At 40.0% G+C, this 17,257-nt stretch overlaps 1 protein-coding gene across 1 annotated transcript in view; it reads right to left on the minus strand.

The window, feature by feature from the left end:
• antxr2a (ANTXR cell adhesion molecule 2a) overlaps positions 1-17,257 on the minus strand; it is an 81,522-nt gene that overhangs the window by 59,469 nt on the left and 4,796 nt on the right. The window contains exons 2-9 of the mRNA XM_080894263.1: positions 15,069-15,140; positions 12,117-12,188; positions 9,987-10,068; positions 9,799-9,903; positions 9,482-9,550; positions 6,801-6,881; positions 3,782-3,842; positions 3,446-3,541 (exon numbers count right to left, since the gene is read on the minus strand). Of these exons, the coding sequence (XP_080750389.1) occupies positions 3,446-3,541; positions 3,782-3,842; positions 6,801-6,881; positions 9,482-9,550; positions 9,799-9,903; positions 9,987-10,068; positions 12,117-12,188; positions 15,069-15,140 (638 nt within the window). The remainder of the gene's footprint in view (positions 1-3,445; positions 3,542-3,781; positions 3,843-6,800; positions 6,882-9,481; positions 9,551-9,798; positions 9,904-9,986; positions 10,069-12,116; positions 12,189-15,068; positions 15,141-17,257) is intronic.

Genomic DNA, 17,257 nt, shown 5'->3' on the forward strand with positions numbered 1-17,257 from the left:
CACAGCATGCATTTTTAATTTCTCTTTGATATTTGGGCTGATTGGGGCCCGATGAATGTAAAAACAAAGAATTACCAGATTTTTTTTACCTTATTTTTGTTTTTAAGAAAAATCAGAGCCACATATGAGGATATTCGTTTAAAATTTCGATAGAACAGTAGCAGTATAATGTCCTCGTAAGTGGATATCAGGCCCTTGTAGAGCAAAATTGAGTATTTTGGTCTAAATACCCCAAAATGTGACGTCCACATATGTGGACGCCAGGTCCTAGGAGGTTAAATAGACCTGTATCTTTCCCATTTGAATAAAAATCAGTGATATTGTCACATTTTAACTGACTTGTGTTAATGAACATTTCTTCTACGCTCAGGATGTTTTATCCTATGAGATTTTGGAACTGGGACTCGATTGGGCACAAAATAAAATAAATGATTGGATTATAATCTGAGAGCGTTCATCAGCACAGGTTGACAAAAACCTGAAGCGTCTCCAGTCACAGAGGTCACTCTGATGATTGAAACTTGTTCCTCCTTTTCTACAGAGGGATCCAACTGGTTTGAGTGAAGCATCTGCTTCACATATGTGCTGTGTTCCATAGCTGCCATGATGCTTGTCCATAATTATAAGGTGCCCCACTGTTAAAAAGGTCTGGACTGAACACATGCAAAAGCCAGTAAGGGAATAAATAGCCCCAAGTGGGCGAATGTGAGACAGCCTAAACTGAGAAAGGACTAACAGGAAGACATCTGCTAATGGCCGCTTCCTAAATCAGATGAATTTATTTTTTAAAGGGAAAAAATATGTTCCAAGTATTTTAGTCAAGTTGAAATGTTGAAAATCAAAAATAACTTGTCAAGGATGGAAGTGTTGTCATTGGCAGTCACCGATCCCACAGATCCCACGGCCAAATGAGAGCTTTAAAAGATTGGCTCTAGGTGCCAAATCCCGTTTGCTTCCTAAAAAAAGGATTTCTTATCAGAACAGACTGCAAGCACAAAATAAGGAGCGCGGTGACCTACTGTACATCCCCCCCTTCCTTCTGTTGAATTCAGATCATTGAGATGAGTGAGATAACAGACATGTCCGGGCCGGGTTTGTTTTGCCATTTCCGACCTCTCAGCGAGATGAAGATTTTCCAACACATACTGTATTCCATGTCTGTGTCGCTCATGTTACGTCCTTAAAAGACAATAAATCCTCATAGGTTTTCCACTATAAATGAACACACATAAGATCCATTCATAGCAGTGGAGAAAGAGGGTGGAGTGTCTGTTACTGCGAGTGTGGCTCTGGGGAAACCTTTAATCAGAGTGCAGACAGCTATTTCAGGATGCAGCGTACAAAAACGTTAACCACAATTTGCTGAGATCAGAGCAGATGGAACACTTACTGTTTGCTTTTAGGGCATTGCTGAGATTTTGGGTTAGTCTGCAATTATTATTGCAAGTTTTGGGTTATTTTCCAAATTTTGGGAGGAAAAATGTCCACAGTGCATATTCTAAGGTTTGGTGGTTGCTTTGTTCTTTCCCATGTGCGCCTTTTGTCCCATCTGCCTCTGCTCTCTTCTCTTTCCCCTCTAACAACAGATGGAAGCCCGTCTCTAAACCCAGTTCTGCTGGAGGTTTCTTCCTGTTAAAAGGGAGTTTCTCTTTCCCACTGTCGCCAAGTGCTTGTCCATAAGGGTTCATATTATTGTTGGAGTTTTTCCCCATCACGTACTGGTTTTTACTCTGCAATATAAAGTCCTGTTATTGTTACTGTTATCTGATTACTTTTTCAAGTAATGAGTAATAAGGGATTACTATTGCAAAAAAAGTAATTAGATTACTGTTACTTTCCTGTAAGCACGCTACGTTACTGCGTTACTAAACTGTGATTTTGTTTGTAGCGACATTCGTGGTAACGGATGTGTGTAGCTCAACAATGGATAATATGTAGTGTGGGAGAGAGAACGAACATGCCGCATTTAAAGCGTGGAAGTAATCACATTACTTTGAGTTTTGATTCCGTAAAAAGTGACAAAGACATTAGCGTCCGCTGTACACTCTGTGTGGGAAGAAAACTTCTTTTTACAGCGAAAAAACCCCTAAACTAAACATCGAGCACGCTGCCACGGGAATGTGAACTTCACAGAAAAACCCCCGGATCCCCCCACTGACATCACCGCTGTGGCGCCGGGCAAACCTCCACTCACCCCACTCCTGATAAACAGGTGACAATAGATTTCAGAGCGACAGGACTTTGATTTTATTTATTTTCTGCTGTTTTACTTGCAACTATTTGAAAGAGTTTAAACACAAAAAAATATTTTACTTTATATGCTGGAATATGCAGAAAATAGGGTTAAATGTTAAAGAATGTCTTCAGGTCAAAGACTGTTGCATATAATTTAATTTTTGCTTAATGCAATGTGCATAAAATTAAAAGATTTAAACTAAAAAAAACAATTTTTAAAAAGAGGCTTTTTCATGTGATTACAGTTTTATGATGTGAAAAAATAGAACTGGGCTGAAAAGTCTATTGCTTTATGACACACTCAGGTTGTGTATCATGTTTTCAAAAAGTAACTAAGTAACTAATTACTTTGAAAACAAGTAATCAGTGAAGTAATGGGATTACTTTTTTAGAGAAGTAATCAGTAATTAGTTACTAATTACTTTTTTCAAGCAATTTGACCAACACTGTTTGTCAGCATATAAATAAAGATGACATTTCAGGAGACGTGACGTGAAAACATGGTCCTGCCGTGTGAGCAACGGGAAGATTCAACTCAATTTAATTTGGAACCCTTTAGTCAGAAGATTGGGAAACATATTTACTGGAAGGAGCAAAGAAATACGGGTCATGCAAAGAAAATATTTCTGTACAAAAAAGACTGGATGGACAGATTGTGGTAGACAGCCACATGATATTGTCTTCATAAAAAATTCCTTTGCGGGCATGCCGACTTCCTCTTTATGATTTTCGACTTCCCTGGTAGTTTTTTTAAAGCCATGAGCGAAATTTAAACTTACGACACTGTAAAAATACAAATCTGAGCAAATATTTGCAAAAGTTTTAGATGTGAATGTGTTGCGTGAATAACAGGACTGGGCCAATGATCATTTGACAGCTTAGCTGCAACGATTGCTCGGTTGTGCAGGATGTAATGAGCTCGTCAGGACATTCTGGTCACTGGTAATCATGATTATATTGGACAATGTGGCTTCAGCAGTTCATTAACGGGGAGTTACTGTCCTATGATTGGTACCCGTGTTGTATATTTAAGAGTCATTTCAAATTATTAATCAATAACTGTGCAGAGTTGAATCCTGCATGCTCACCATCAGTTTACAGCACAGACCAGTCCACTTAAGTCCACCCGAAGGAACACAGAGAGTTATGACATTAAACGACTACATGGTGTATGTATATAAAGCTTTTACTCTGGGTTTTCTCCACTTACTGAAGGTTTGCTGGCCAACTATGAAGCTGCAGACGACGCCCTCATTGCTGCGTCCGAGGGCAAAGCCGTTCCCTCTGAGGACGATATCAAAGGACTCTGTGGAATATAAACAAACAGCAGACAAGCTCGGAGGAGGAATTTTAAAAGTCTTCGCCTTTCTTCTGATGGCCTCTCATATGACTTTGCACTACCAACATTAAAGTTTTACTTGTCTGTGAGCAGGCTCGACACAATTGGAAGGATGTCATTGTTTCATTCAGCACATGTAAAAACAAAAAGATTCCTGTGGAGGATAAATCGACTTGAGTTCCAAAAACTTGATCGGGATTTACTTACGATTCACACAGACACTGGAGGGCTCCACGCTCAGGATCTCTGTGCACGATCTCTTTAATATCTTGAGGATAAGAGGGGAAGGGGACATGAAATGCAAACATTACTGCTTGAGGGCTGAGAATAAATACATCAAGTCCTGGCCGTTATCGACTCTGTCAAGTTTAGAAAACAGATTAGAGTGCAACACCTGAGAAATGTCTTGCTCCTCTGGACCTGCAGGCTAAAGAAGAGCGCTGAATATCAGCGGTGAGGAGAACAGGAGGTAGAACAGCAGCTGTGTCAGCTTTTATGGGAAAATTATGCAAGACTATTACTGTTCCTCACTTCGATTAAAAACCTCGGGGATCCTGCATTACCATATAAAGAGCCTGTGTGAGCCCACTGTCATGGAGCCGCACTATCGGCTATGATTCAATAAATCAACAAAGGACAAACTATGCAAATCCCAGTACACAGTCAGTAAAAAGAAGCATATTAACTGTAATATAGGACACTTGAACCTTTCATTTGATGTTGGGTTAAACTTCAATCTGAGAAGAGGAAGACGGAAGTGTTTACAGCAGCCTTATTAAATATGACGGTTTGATATGGAATTGTTAAAAGGGGAGAGGGTTGTAGATGACAGCTGGGAGGGAAAAGGATCTGCTGCTGTTCCTCTGTGCCACTATTTTCCCGGTCTAATTACTTCGTTGGCAGTGCGATAGAGAAAGAAAAAAAGGGGGAAATAAAAAAAAAAACAACTGACTGTTTGCCTCCCTAAGCTTAAAATAATGGGAGGACCTCAGGAATTACACTGTTTTTCCATCTAGTGAAATTTTCCACTTGAAGAAATTCCATCTCACACATACAGAAAAAATTCACTCTTAAAGAAAATTTGGTAAATTGTTTGGGTTACAGGATCCACAAACTACATCCTCGGTGTTTTGAAGATATTAAAATATAAGCTTTGAATGCTGAGATTAGAGGCCTCCATTTGCTTCAACTCAAACAGCAGCTATTCATTTCTCTGGGATCTAGTGACAAACATTATTTACGGGCTGCAGAGGGAAAAGGAGGCAGACGTCCAAATACCCAAAGTCATCCAAATATCTCAGCCAGTGTTGTAACTGGCGGGGGTTTCTGCAAGGATGAGGCTAGTCTAATCACTTTCTGGAAATAATTAAGTGGAAAGGTTCATATGGCAATGAACTCTTTGTCATATGCATTATTTTGCAGTAAAGTGCCACAAGATAACAACTAATGGTGCAGAGTTTAACAGTCCAGTAGCAAAGGAAGTTACTGATAGCAGTTGAATTTGGGGCTTTCCCAAAAGGCCTGCAGCTCAGACAACAAAGGGCCAGTGCAGAAGAAATAAACGAGGGTGCAGAAACCCAACTTTGCTGAGCTTTTTCCTGCGAGTTTTGTCATGCTGGTCACAGAGGCGGGGTGGATCCTGCAGCAAAAGGCTGCACAGATGATCTCAAATCCTCAAAATCCAACAGTGAAGCAAGAAGGCCAACTAGTCAGGAATCCAGTATTAGTAATCAGAGAGGAATGCTCCTCGTTTCATTTGGATGCTGGAAGCGTCACTGCACTCAGCTCCTCTTCTGAGGGGACGAGCTTTTTTGTTGTTGTCCTGGACTTTCTCGGACAGGCTTTCAGACGCTTTGGATAACGGTTGGAGTGTCTCGAGACCACAAAAAACACGCACATGTGCCTTTAGTGGCAAGAGTGCCCTGTGAACAAAGCTCTCTTTCTGATAGAATAAACAGACTGAAGCATTTTCTTCAAAATATCAGTAATCATGTTCACCATTCACCCCAAAGTCTTTTATCTTCTGATCTTAACTGTTACAAACTGGGTGTCTGTACTTCTGACAGTTGACAGTATGCTTGGACTTACACATGAGAACATTTTCATCTTTGTGGTTACTCACACACACACAATAGTTCAACAACAATTACAGCTGCTTTCAATGAATCGTGGCTGCACATGCACGAGCGAGACTCTGCTAACAGCAGCTGCAGTGCTTAAATTAAAAGCTTTACATGTTTCTGTGTCTAAATAAACTATAAAATTAACACATTTATAAAGAACTGGCATGAAGTATCTCCGTATTACCTGTTTATTTTTGCATTCACAAGACAAAGGTAGAAAGCAGCACTTTCCTGTACATCACAGTCGTTTTAAAAGTAGAGCCATCAATCATAGCTCGTGGTTCTTTGCATCACACAGAAACAAGTCGCACCCTTTGGCTTTGTGTGCTTCCAGCTGCATGTCTGACAGCAACATTTAGCTCTGCTCTTTTTCAGCTCATGTAAGTCCAGCTCGGGTCAGAGTGCTCTGCAGGACTCTGGGCTCAGACTCATGTGAAAATGTTGCCATACAAACCCCCACCTTGGCTGACAGCATTCAGGCTAAAAGCTGCAGCACATGGAAAGTATAACTAACTGGCTGGCAGAGGATGAGGCGGCTGTTTGTGAACGTTATTTAAACACTGTTTAAGGGACTCTCGCTCTCTGAGGGCGACTCGCTGATTTCTGTGTCGCACTGGTGGCTTACACCAGCTTTTATTTTGAAAAATCATCTAAAAAATGAGAATTAGCTCTACTGAAGCCCTGCTGCTGCACTCGCGCCTTGTGACACAATAAAAAACACAGCGTGAAGCGGATGCTATATGGACAGTGACTACTTGTTCCCATCACAGCGTGTAATTTGCGACAGAGTGACTAAGACATTTCCGTCTTTGTGTGCAAAAAGAGGACACAACGACCAGTTATTTCCACAGACATTTTCCAAACAGCTTAGCAGGAAGTCCACTGAGGTTTTGCTCTAATTTGTGAGAAATGCCAATGAAGCCAAAGGAAACAACGTTACTCAATTGCTGAATTGACAAACAGCGTGCACTATGTTAGCAGCTGAGCTGTGCCTGCATACGGAGAAGAGAGGTTCAGCTGAAACCTACAGCTTGTTAGTCTACAGCACGAACGACAAAGCTACCTCACGAAGACACAAAAAAAGAGACGTCAGGCAAACTTACAGAGTTGATAATGCCTTTGAGAGCGTGGAAGCCATCTTTGACAGGAAACACATGGTCTTTGGTGTCCGCAATTTCAGCAAGCTGTTGGTATCACGAAAGAATGGAGTAAACAGGGAGCAGTGCTGATTTAACACGGCTTTCTTCTTTTTCTCTTTATGACTGAGCTCTGTCTTTCCCTTCATATTATGGGCAGGAGGAGACAAACAGATGGCATGACTGTGGCAAACACTTTGCTCAACTATAAAAAAAAAAACTTGCAGCACAAATTGGGAGCAACATTGCCATTGTTTTTGACTTAAGTTCTCATCAAAGGATCGGTTACCAATGGTTACAAGGGACAGGCCACCATGTTGGAAGAGTGACAGTAAAAATGCAGACAGCACTGAGCATCGGTGACATTAGAGGGAAGAAATTCTTGACGTCACTTTACGATATGAGCACAAACTCATCATTTGCTACGGAGACAAATAATAAATACAATAAAAATAGTGTGAACGGTGTGAGGAGCCAATAACCGATTTCACAGCCAACAGAAATGGTGCTTTTACTCCACAGTTTCTAATGACAACAAAAGCTCACAGTAAGCCTTAATAGTTACACTCCTGTGGTCTCTGTACTGCTTAATATAATATCCGGCGACACGCTAAATCAACCTTTAAGAATTTGCTATTCTGGCTTAATAGTATAAACACACTTTAACTATTCCTGTATGATCACACGTTCATTTACTGTGTATTAGTTTAGTTTCTGGTCATATCGCTAGTATCAAGTATTTGTAATGTAATTAACCTCAATTTAATGTTATTTTAAAGTTCAGAGTGGTTTAAATTTCCACGCATTCTTTAATGTTGTGAAAAACAAACACACGATGAGCCAAAAATATTAGTGTGCACCCTCTTTATGCACCCTCTCATTCCATTTCAAAAGGAAGCTTGTCCAAAAATAAAAAGTATGAAAAGTAATAACTGATCATGCGATCTAAAAAAAAGAGTAAATGTTTAAATATCATGTCCTAGAAAGTCATGTACAGTATTCCAACTTATTTTGGGAAAATAATGACCGACCACTGGGAATGAAACTAATATTACCCTGTAAGACCCAAAGCAACAAAAAACAGGCAGAAAATTCAGATTTTTTGGAAATGAGATTATAACAAAATCCAAATTTTTTTTTGCTATATCGTGCTCTGTATGATATATTTTTATTATATGTTTTTTGTATTACATTTGATATTTTGGGCGTTTTTGGCAACTTTTTGTTGTCAATGTTAATTTTAAAAAAACAAACAAAACAAAAAAAGAGTTTTGTCCATAACATTTTAAGATAATGGAAAGTATTGATCATTTTGATGAGATACAGGTCTCAGAAACTCATCTATCAAATATGCTACAAATGGCACTGTAGGGTTAAGATCAACACCTGAAAAGCGAGAGTGATTTAAGGTGAGAGAACTGGTCACACGTACGGGTGCAAGAAAAAAGCTTTGGATTAGACGGATTTCTGCACAGATTATTCATGAATTGTTTGGGGGTTTGTTTGTTTTTTTTTAATCTAATTCACAATAACATGCTGCAGGCTGAAAAAAAAGGTGAACCTTTATGCTTACAAGTTCTCCACAAGCTGCTTGGACTGAGGTGTTCCTAATAATCACAGGCATACAAAGTCTGGTTACTTTTCTTGAGAATAGCTGGGTGGCATAAACTAAGCTTTGATTACAGCAGCTTTCACAAAAGCACCACAGAGACGCGAGAAGCTGGAAAAGTCTACAGAGGAATTTCTAATGAAGCGAGTGTTTATTAATACAAACATAAAGTGTCTACAAATGGAAGAAATCCAGCGACACTGCAGCTGTTAGCAGTGGCGATCCTGAACAAACCAAACACTATAAGCTCAGTCATGAACCGAGGGGTTGTGTCTGCAGTAACTGACACAGACCAAAGGAAGCTTTGCAAATAAATACTGCAGCATCTCAAGTTTCAACAAATGAGACTAAAGCTGGGCTTTCCTGTACAGTGGAGGACTAAAGGAAGTGCGCTCTGCATGACAGAGGCAGCATCATGGTTTGGTTTTGCTTTGCTGCGTCCTCCTGCTCCTTGAAATCGATGTGTAAACACTGAATTTGCAATTTGATCGAGCTGACAGGGATGAAGACATCCCAGAAATATGGCTCCAGGTCCAAAGCTCCTCCACATCATCAAGTAGTTATATGAAGCATTCAGAAAGGCAGAGAAAGCACAACTATTTACATGTTAGAAGTATTTTCAGCTGGTGTTTGTCTATAATAACAGAAGAAGAATCAACAACATTTTAAGAGTAATCGATGCAGAAATCCTGGAAATTCCAAAGACTTCATATGTTCCCTCAACTGTACATCCGGTGTTCCCGGCATGAACTCAAGCTTTAGGTCACGAAGACTCTGTTCTCTGCTTTAATGTAAATTATTATTATTTTTTCCGACCACCTTCAAGCCTTTAAAAGGTGAAAGTTTGACAGCGAGAACATGTTTGGGTGTCCTACTACTTCACTTGGTTTTTCCGCACAGGTAAAAGCACTGATGATGTTTACCTTTTCCTGACACTCTTCCAACACGCCAATGTGTCTTACACCAGAACCGGAATCACTGAGCACACATTCAGCGACAGACTCGTCTTATGTTTAGATTAAGACTAAAGCCCTCTTACCTGCTGCTCATCAAAGTCTTTGATACCCACACAGTAAACACGAGCGCCATATTTCCTCGCTTCGTCAGCCTGCAGTTCAAATAAATGCGTGGATGATGTGCAACAGGTTGAAATTTAAAAAAAGAAAAAACATCATGAAACAGAGTGCAAATAAACAGATGAACTGATACTTCTGCAAATGAATAAATTAAAAAAAAGGTTTTTATTTTCTGAATGAGGAAAAATGCAGAGTTTAATTTTAAACTACGCTGAGGTAAGAAAGCAAGGGAAGGGGGGAGATAAGCTACATTTAGAGCTGTGGTCAGAATGAAAATCACCTGCTTTACAGTCAGTTCGTGAACATAAACTGCAAGCTTCCCGTCTGTCAGAGCCAGGATGATGCTGGAGGACTTGAGCGACTGTTGCTTTATCTGCTCGTTGGCCTGCAAGACCAGATTGGTGACGAGCATTTTATCAGATTTGTGTTTTACGATTACTTTACAAAGTAAAAGGAGAGAAAACTAACCTGTTCGATTCCCTTGTGCATATACGTTTCACCTGCTGGAGTCACATCTTTCAGAAGCCGCAGACCTTCTTCAATCTCGTGTCTAAAAATGTTGACGATATAAAGAAACGCTTAGCGGCTCACGCCACGTGTTGACACCGAATCACATTTCAGCGTGTTCTCTGGCAGCACTGATGTGTAAAATGTCTTTACAGCAGCTACATGATGACACTCACTATTCTGACCAACATCGGCTTTGTTGACTGCAATATCATCATTACAGTTACGCTACTGTTCTTGTTCTTCGCATCAGTTTTGCTGTTTGGCTTAATGTTCAAAGATAACAAAGACATTTCCAACATCTTTAAAAACCACTTATTTTATTCTTCATAATAACAACTCTCAGCATCAGCCATGTTCCAAAATGTTTCCAGTGCAGATGCCAGTGTCTTTTCACGTCATCTGTGCATCCCCTGTTTTCTTAATCTGATATTAATAAGTATTAAAAAGTTTCACTTTCCAGAAATAAGACACATCACACTTTTGTCTAAAGTGTTATTTATGTCATTTTTTAAAAATAGTGCTAAATTTAGATATGGTTTTGATGACAGTGCAGATAAAAATACGACAGTAAACCACTTGCCAAATTATTTATACCCTAAAGTGGTAAAAACCAAAAAATAAAAGACACTTAAAAATGCTTTTATTATTATTTGTCAAAGTATTTAATATTAATTTAAAGAATTGGAATTCAGATCAAGTAAATAAACATTTTCCTTTTCTTGGGTGAGAATGTTAAATCAGTAGTTATCATGCAGATCATTGATCCTCACATTTAAGCTTTTTAGGATGATGAAAATGTGAAAATACTCAATTCCAACATTAATATATAAAACCCTTCTGCAATTTTAATTAAAAAAGAAGCAGTTATGCATGAAGTTACAGTTACCACTTCATGCATAATGCACCTTATATATGTATTCACATGTGCATATACATATATATACATATATATTAGGGGTGCAACGATACACAAAATTCACGGTTCGATATTTTTTCGATACAAAAAAATGTTCATGCCTTTTTTAATTTGTCATTTATTAAAATTATAAATATATATTTTAACTCAAACGTGAAGTTTTTAAATTTAATGTTGCTGAAACAACAAAGTAATAAAATAATAAATCTGATCGAGAAATCCCTCATCTTTGGAAAAGAGAGTTTATTACAGAGAAATGTCTCTTTCCAAAATAAAAGCTATACTATAGCTTCTTCTGGGCTATATTCTCAGCAGCATATTAAACATATCAGGTCCCCATAAGGAGAATCAGGTGCTAACGGCTGTCTAAATGACTCGGGTAAAGTTTGTAGCATGCTGCTTGTTGTTTTTGTCTGCTTCCACTTGTCTTTGCACTAAGATGATGTCGGAGTAAATGTGCAGTCATATTCGTTGTGTTCCCACTAGTGCTGTCAGCGTTAATTTGAAATGACGTTAACGCCACAACACGGCAAATCTCCGTTAACGAGCTACCACGGATCGCCCCGTGTATGGGGCTGGACGGCGTCAACACGTTAACGAGCTAACTGAGCTAACTGCGCTAACTGCGCTAACGCACTAGTTCCCACCCATGTAATTGAGCATTGCGTGGCACATCCGACATACTGTTTTACTTTAGTCCATGACGCGCTTACCTTCAGGGTCATACGTCACATGAAGACCAAAATAGTTCCAAAGGCCAGATCTGAATGAGGGTGGGGGAGGTTCAATTTGCCATCTTAGCTTCTGTCTTGCTAGCTTGTGCTGCTCTCAGTGGATCTGCGCTCGACAGTGCAGCCTAGGCAGAGTAGTCGAACGCAGATTCACTGAGCTCTCAACACAGACAGCATCATCATCAGAAGAAAAGTTGTTAAAATAAATTAAACATTTTGTATTGTTCGCTACATATGCGTACCGAACCGAAAGCACTGTATCGAACGGTTCAATATCGATACGAGTATCGTTGCACCCCTAACATATATATATATATGTGTGTGTGTGTGTGTGTGTGTGTGTGTGTGTGTGTGTGTGTGTGTGTGTGTGTATTTAGTGAGTACAGTGTATGTGTATTTGCATATACATGTCTGTGTGCCATTTAGGGTTCACTCTGGTACCTTTCTCCAGTCAGAGGCAGCAGGACTTTGGCTTGGGCAGAGAAAACGATGAATGAGACTCTCATTCTCGGACTGAAAAACAGAAGGACATGGATTCGTTTTAAATAAACAAACAGAAGCAATACTCTAAATGTCTCATTTAGTTGCTTGTTTTAAATAATAACAACTAAAAAAAACCCTGTAATATGACACGTTTTATTATCCTGTACAAAAATCTGCACTTCTGTCCTTTGTCGTCTTTACCAAACCATCGCGGCTACAATCAAACACGTGAAGTTCTCAGACTAGCTGGGAATGTGTCAGTGTGACAGACAGTGTTATATAAAGCTTTTACATCAGTTCAGTTCAGTTAAAGGGAATTAAAGACGCATTAATAATGAACCAAACAGAAGGGGCTCTTTTAATGTCAACTAATATTAGTGGATGACTTAAAGCAGCTTCTGTGGGACTGAGGAAGTGATTAATAAGACAGGAAACATGTTGTGGTAGTGAGTCACGCATAAACACACGAACAAACACAAACACACACGCGCACACATACACAGGCGCAAATATAGTATAGAATCTATATATTTTGTACCTGTGACTTTTTAAGGGTGTTAAACGACACGTTGGACACTTTGATGTGTGTCTGACCAAACAGTGTGGCGTCAAGTGTTCGCAGTACAGCCAGCGCTGTTTACATTCAGTACCGCTCTGTCATCTCCGAGCACTCGCTCGCCGCCTCATGAATTATTAATAATTTATTTTTTTAAACAAACATGGCTGGTTTCTGAGTCCTGTACACACCGACGCAGGGACGAAGACATGGCTATGGTGACATTCCCCAAAACTGGGGGTAATAAAATTACATTAGAACTGTAATAAAAGACATAAAATGAGAAATGAATGAAATAGAATATATAAAATTACACATTTTCATATATAGATATAAGCTCTGACTAAGCTGGATTTAAAAAATGACAAGATCTGATGAGTACTGGGGGAATTATTTAGTTTTAATATTATAAAACAATGATTTCTCAATACTTTTATTTAAGCCAACATAAACTACAAGTGCATTTCTTCAGTAAGGTTTCACTATAAAATTCAGTTAACAAACTAAAATCCAAAGAAGCTCTAAGTAACCAGCAGCAGGGCGTGACACACTTTCACTCGTCCTCACTAGAATACTGAAATCAATCACAAGGGCATGATGGGTCGTCGGTTAAAAGGAGCACGAAATATTGAGCAGGCAAATTAAATATACACTAAACCTTTAGAGAACATCTACAAGGGATTTTTTATTTTAAAAATACTAGTGATGAAACAAATATTTCTGCCAACAGCCACCTAAAAATATGATTACAAGGAAGTGGGTTTGAGAAGTGACCGCATTGAGAGACTTTCATGCTAAAGGTGGCGTTCACTGTAACACATTTTCCTGTTAAATTAGAATAAAGAAGTGCTGGAAAAATAGACGTGTCAGCGTGAGGCTGGTGTCCTACGGTTTAACTTTTCGAGCATCAAGTGTTTGATGGTGTAAAAAAGACCAGACCACAGACAAACTGCGAAGCGTCCAAGTCAACTGAAAGACAGAATCCTCTTACACTGCAAGCTTGACCTTAAAGTTTTTATCCTGCGCAATCATAAAGGTAACAGCGACGCGGTCGTCCTCGTCATATGTGGATTCCAATCAGCGACACAATTTAGGGTGAAAAACATCGTGTAACCATGAAATCACAGGATGCTATAAGTAACTAAAGTAAAGATACTTCTGCGTCGCTTAAACAATACTCTGGTGAATACTCGATTACATGCACTCGGTTACTTCACACCTCTGCTACAGACAGAAAGCACACGGATGCCATCCCACAGAGCGAGTTAAACTTCAGATAATTAAGTGTTTCCTTCAGAGATCCGAAGCCTTCAGAGCATAAGGAGAGGTGCTGATATTTCTCACCCACATGACACATGGCCCAGTCGCGATCCTCCCCCGCAAAAATAGCACAATCTTTAAGCCACACGGCCAGATTTGGCAGGGAGCGGTAGCAGCCGTATACATCCACATCCTGTCTGCAAGTTTCGGGACTCATATGTGGACTAAAAACTAACCGCACGCAAGTCACGGATGAGAAATCGTGGGTGGTGACTTAACGTCGAACTTTAGGTTTTAACTGGAGCTTAAGATGTTATTTGTTACCTCTTTAGCAGTACTGGGATCTTTTCTTATTTCTAAGAAAGACTTGGGATAAAGACGCAGTTGATGCCAAGGACAAATCAGAGGGTGGTGTTGGGTTTTTTTTTCTTTGAGAATGGTGGAGAGGGGGGTGATGAAGTAGTCCAGTTTGCTCCACATGGCGGAACAGAAGTGCTCTTGGTGAGCGAGCATTGTTTAGCAGATTGTCCTCATCGCCTTCCAGTGTTCTTTTGCTTTACTGTACATTGTCTGCCTGTCAGCCGTTCTGTGGTGGAAGCAGGGGATAAGTGTGGAGCCGGACCCCCCCTGGTGCAAATGGCCATTCTCACAGCCCAGAAGACTGCTCCTCTCTGCCACCCACTCCCACCTGGTGCCTTTGCTATTTTCTTCAACCAACCACTTCATTCTGGCTGGGTCGCTACCGTCTGTACTGTGCTGGCAGGCGCCGTTTGACTCAAACGTTATGCAAGCTGAACGTTTCAAGCCGGTTTCTGCCGTTTTGTCTTTTTAATGAATTATGTGCAAGACGGATGCCGTAGATTCTGCACAATGATAGTTTGTAAAACAGGTGGGAAGTCATTTAAATCTGTGCAACTGGCTGGAAGTAACGGTGTGAGCGCTTGAGTGATAGACATTTATCCCATAAAACCACCATGCTGATGTCAAACAGATGTAAAACAGAAGAAAAGGCCTTCTTTCATTTTCCCCAACTTATTCCTCTTTCTTTTTAAACATCCGTGAGATATGAGAAAGCAGGAAAATATCATACTTGCCTCACAAACCGGTCAGTAAGGTTCTTCACAAAGGAATATATCTCACGCCAGTCATTAGCAACGCTTCCAGACCTGAAAACAAGAAAACAACAGTCAGCTCACAGCTCATCAGTTGCAGCAGATTGTGTGCTGGGGAGTAAAATACTGTACAGTATTTGTGCTTTGTACCACAACCACAGTTGGACATTTAACACCAGCCACATGCTGGATAATTGTGCAAAGTCTGTGTACTACAGCAGCCACTTCAGCTGTTAGAATCCTCAAACGTTCACACGAGGCTTGCCTCTCTACAAATGTACTTGGCCAACAGATCTGAAATTTAACAGGAAGTTACCGGGTAGAGGTTGAAGCAACAGAATGCAGTTTAACTTAATCCAGTTAATTTGTGCAGTTTAGTAACGCGGGAGTTCTCCGAATTCTGACAGGCCCACTTCTGCAACCTTTCGTTACACAGACGAGCTCTACAAGAAGTGCAGAGAAAGATGGAATAAGGTGCGAGTGCTTGTTCTACTGTCTTTGTCTCATTAAAACTAATTAAGAGTTGGTAATTGCCAAAAACGACACATAAATTTTCCAAGGTGGGTGTGAACCTATAGCCCTTGGCCCCTCTCACCCCTCAGTAAGTCGGTCTGACCACAATGAACGAAGTGTGTAAAATGTGCCCTTGATGTAACGACAAAGAGGTAATTAAACCAATAATTACAATTCTATGTATGTACGGAGAACATAAAAAAGAAGAGTTTGACCGTTAGGAGGCTCATCTTTCATGCCACCTCTTTCTCCTCCCTGCTGCCCATAGACAAGGTCACACAGCGGAGGAAAGAGGCAAGAATAAAGAAGAGTTTTACTCTACTTTGACAACGCTGGTGACTCTGCATATATTTAAGTGAGTTCTTTGTGGCTAAACATTGGTTTAATAGTTAAAGGGATGAGAATCACCTCTGGTTTTTGTTGGTTTTTGGTTTTATAAAAATTATAATGAGCAATTTTGAATCTTTATTTGCATGAAGCTCCCAACTTAATCTACTTATGTGTTCATAACAATAAAGACATTCTGAGTGTTTTCTGCTTCATGCATTAACATTTGGGTTTGCTCTTATAACCTGGTGCCAAATTTCACAAGATTGAGCATGCATCAAGATATGCAAATTAATCATCCAGGTTAGTAAATCTCCAAAAAGTTGATTCTGTTCATCTGGACGTAGCGTTTTGTGGGAGAAACGTTTCGTCTCTCATCCAAGTGACGTCTTCAGTCTCAGCTGACTGCAGGTTTCCCCAATCTTATAAACAGTACATTTGCATAATGACTGAAACCAGCCCACTGATCAATCCTGGACAGGGAGGAACGCTGGTTTGAGGGCGGAGTCAAGGAGGCCATTTACGTGAAAAGGGAAAGACCATCTCTGAAACGAGGAGGGGGCCTAAGGGTACATCTTTCACCATCTTACAATGCTGTGATTGCAGTCATTCCCCAACTCTCTGTGAATGGTACTCATGGCCATTGATCAGTGGGTTTTGGTCAGTGGTCATGAGAATTTGCATAATTAAGATTAAGGAACTGACCTCCCAGCCCATTGTTCCTTCAGTGGGCTGGTTTCAGTCATTATGCAAATGTACTGTTGAAGATTGGGGAAACCTGCAGTCAGCTGAGACTGAAGACATCACTTGGATGAGAGACGAAACGTTTCTCCCACAAAACGCTACGTCCAGATGAACAGAATCAACTTTTGGGATTTACTAACCTGGATGATTGAGCATGCATCAAGACAAAGAATAAAGTAACTTAACGTTATAACTCATCAGGACCTGCACAATACTGTCATGCAACAAAACTCAAAAAAGTGAGATGTTTTATCTTGGGTCGAGCTTTTAAACCAGCTAACCCTGCTTTTTCACCAAATCAGTAATTTCCATCTACTGTTTGCTCTTCCTGTGATATGGAGTCTAACTAGCGAGCGCTGCAGAGTCATTAGCTGATAGTATCTCCTCCTTCAACCTGTTTTGATTAGCTGGTGTGTTGTTGCATCTTCTGCAAGAATTTTCTTGCTTTTGGAGTTTGCAGAGGTCGCTCTCATAGTGTTGAGCTATCCTCCATTTTAAATAAACTATCTCAGAATGATTTAACAGGCTGGAAATACTTGAATTTTATGTTCATAAATCTTTAAGGCTAATACAGCTCCAGGTGGAGT

The sequence above is a fragment of the Rhamphochromis sp. 'chilingali' genome, assembly GCF_963969265.1.
Source record: "Rhamphochromis sp. 'chilingali' genome assembly, chromosome: 10".
NCBI lineage: Eukaryota > Metazoa > Chordata > Actinopteri > Cichliformes > Cichlidae > Rhamphochromis > Rhamphochromis sp. 'chilingali'.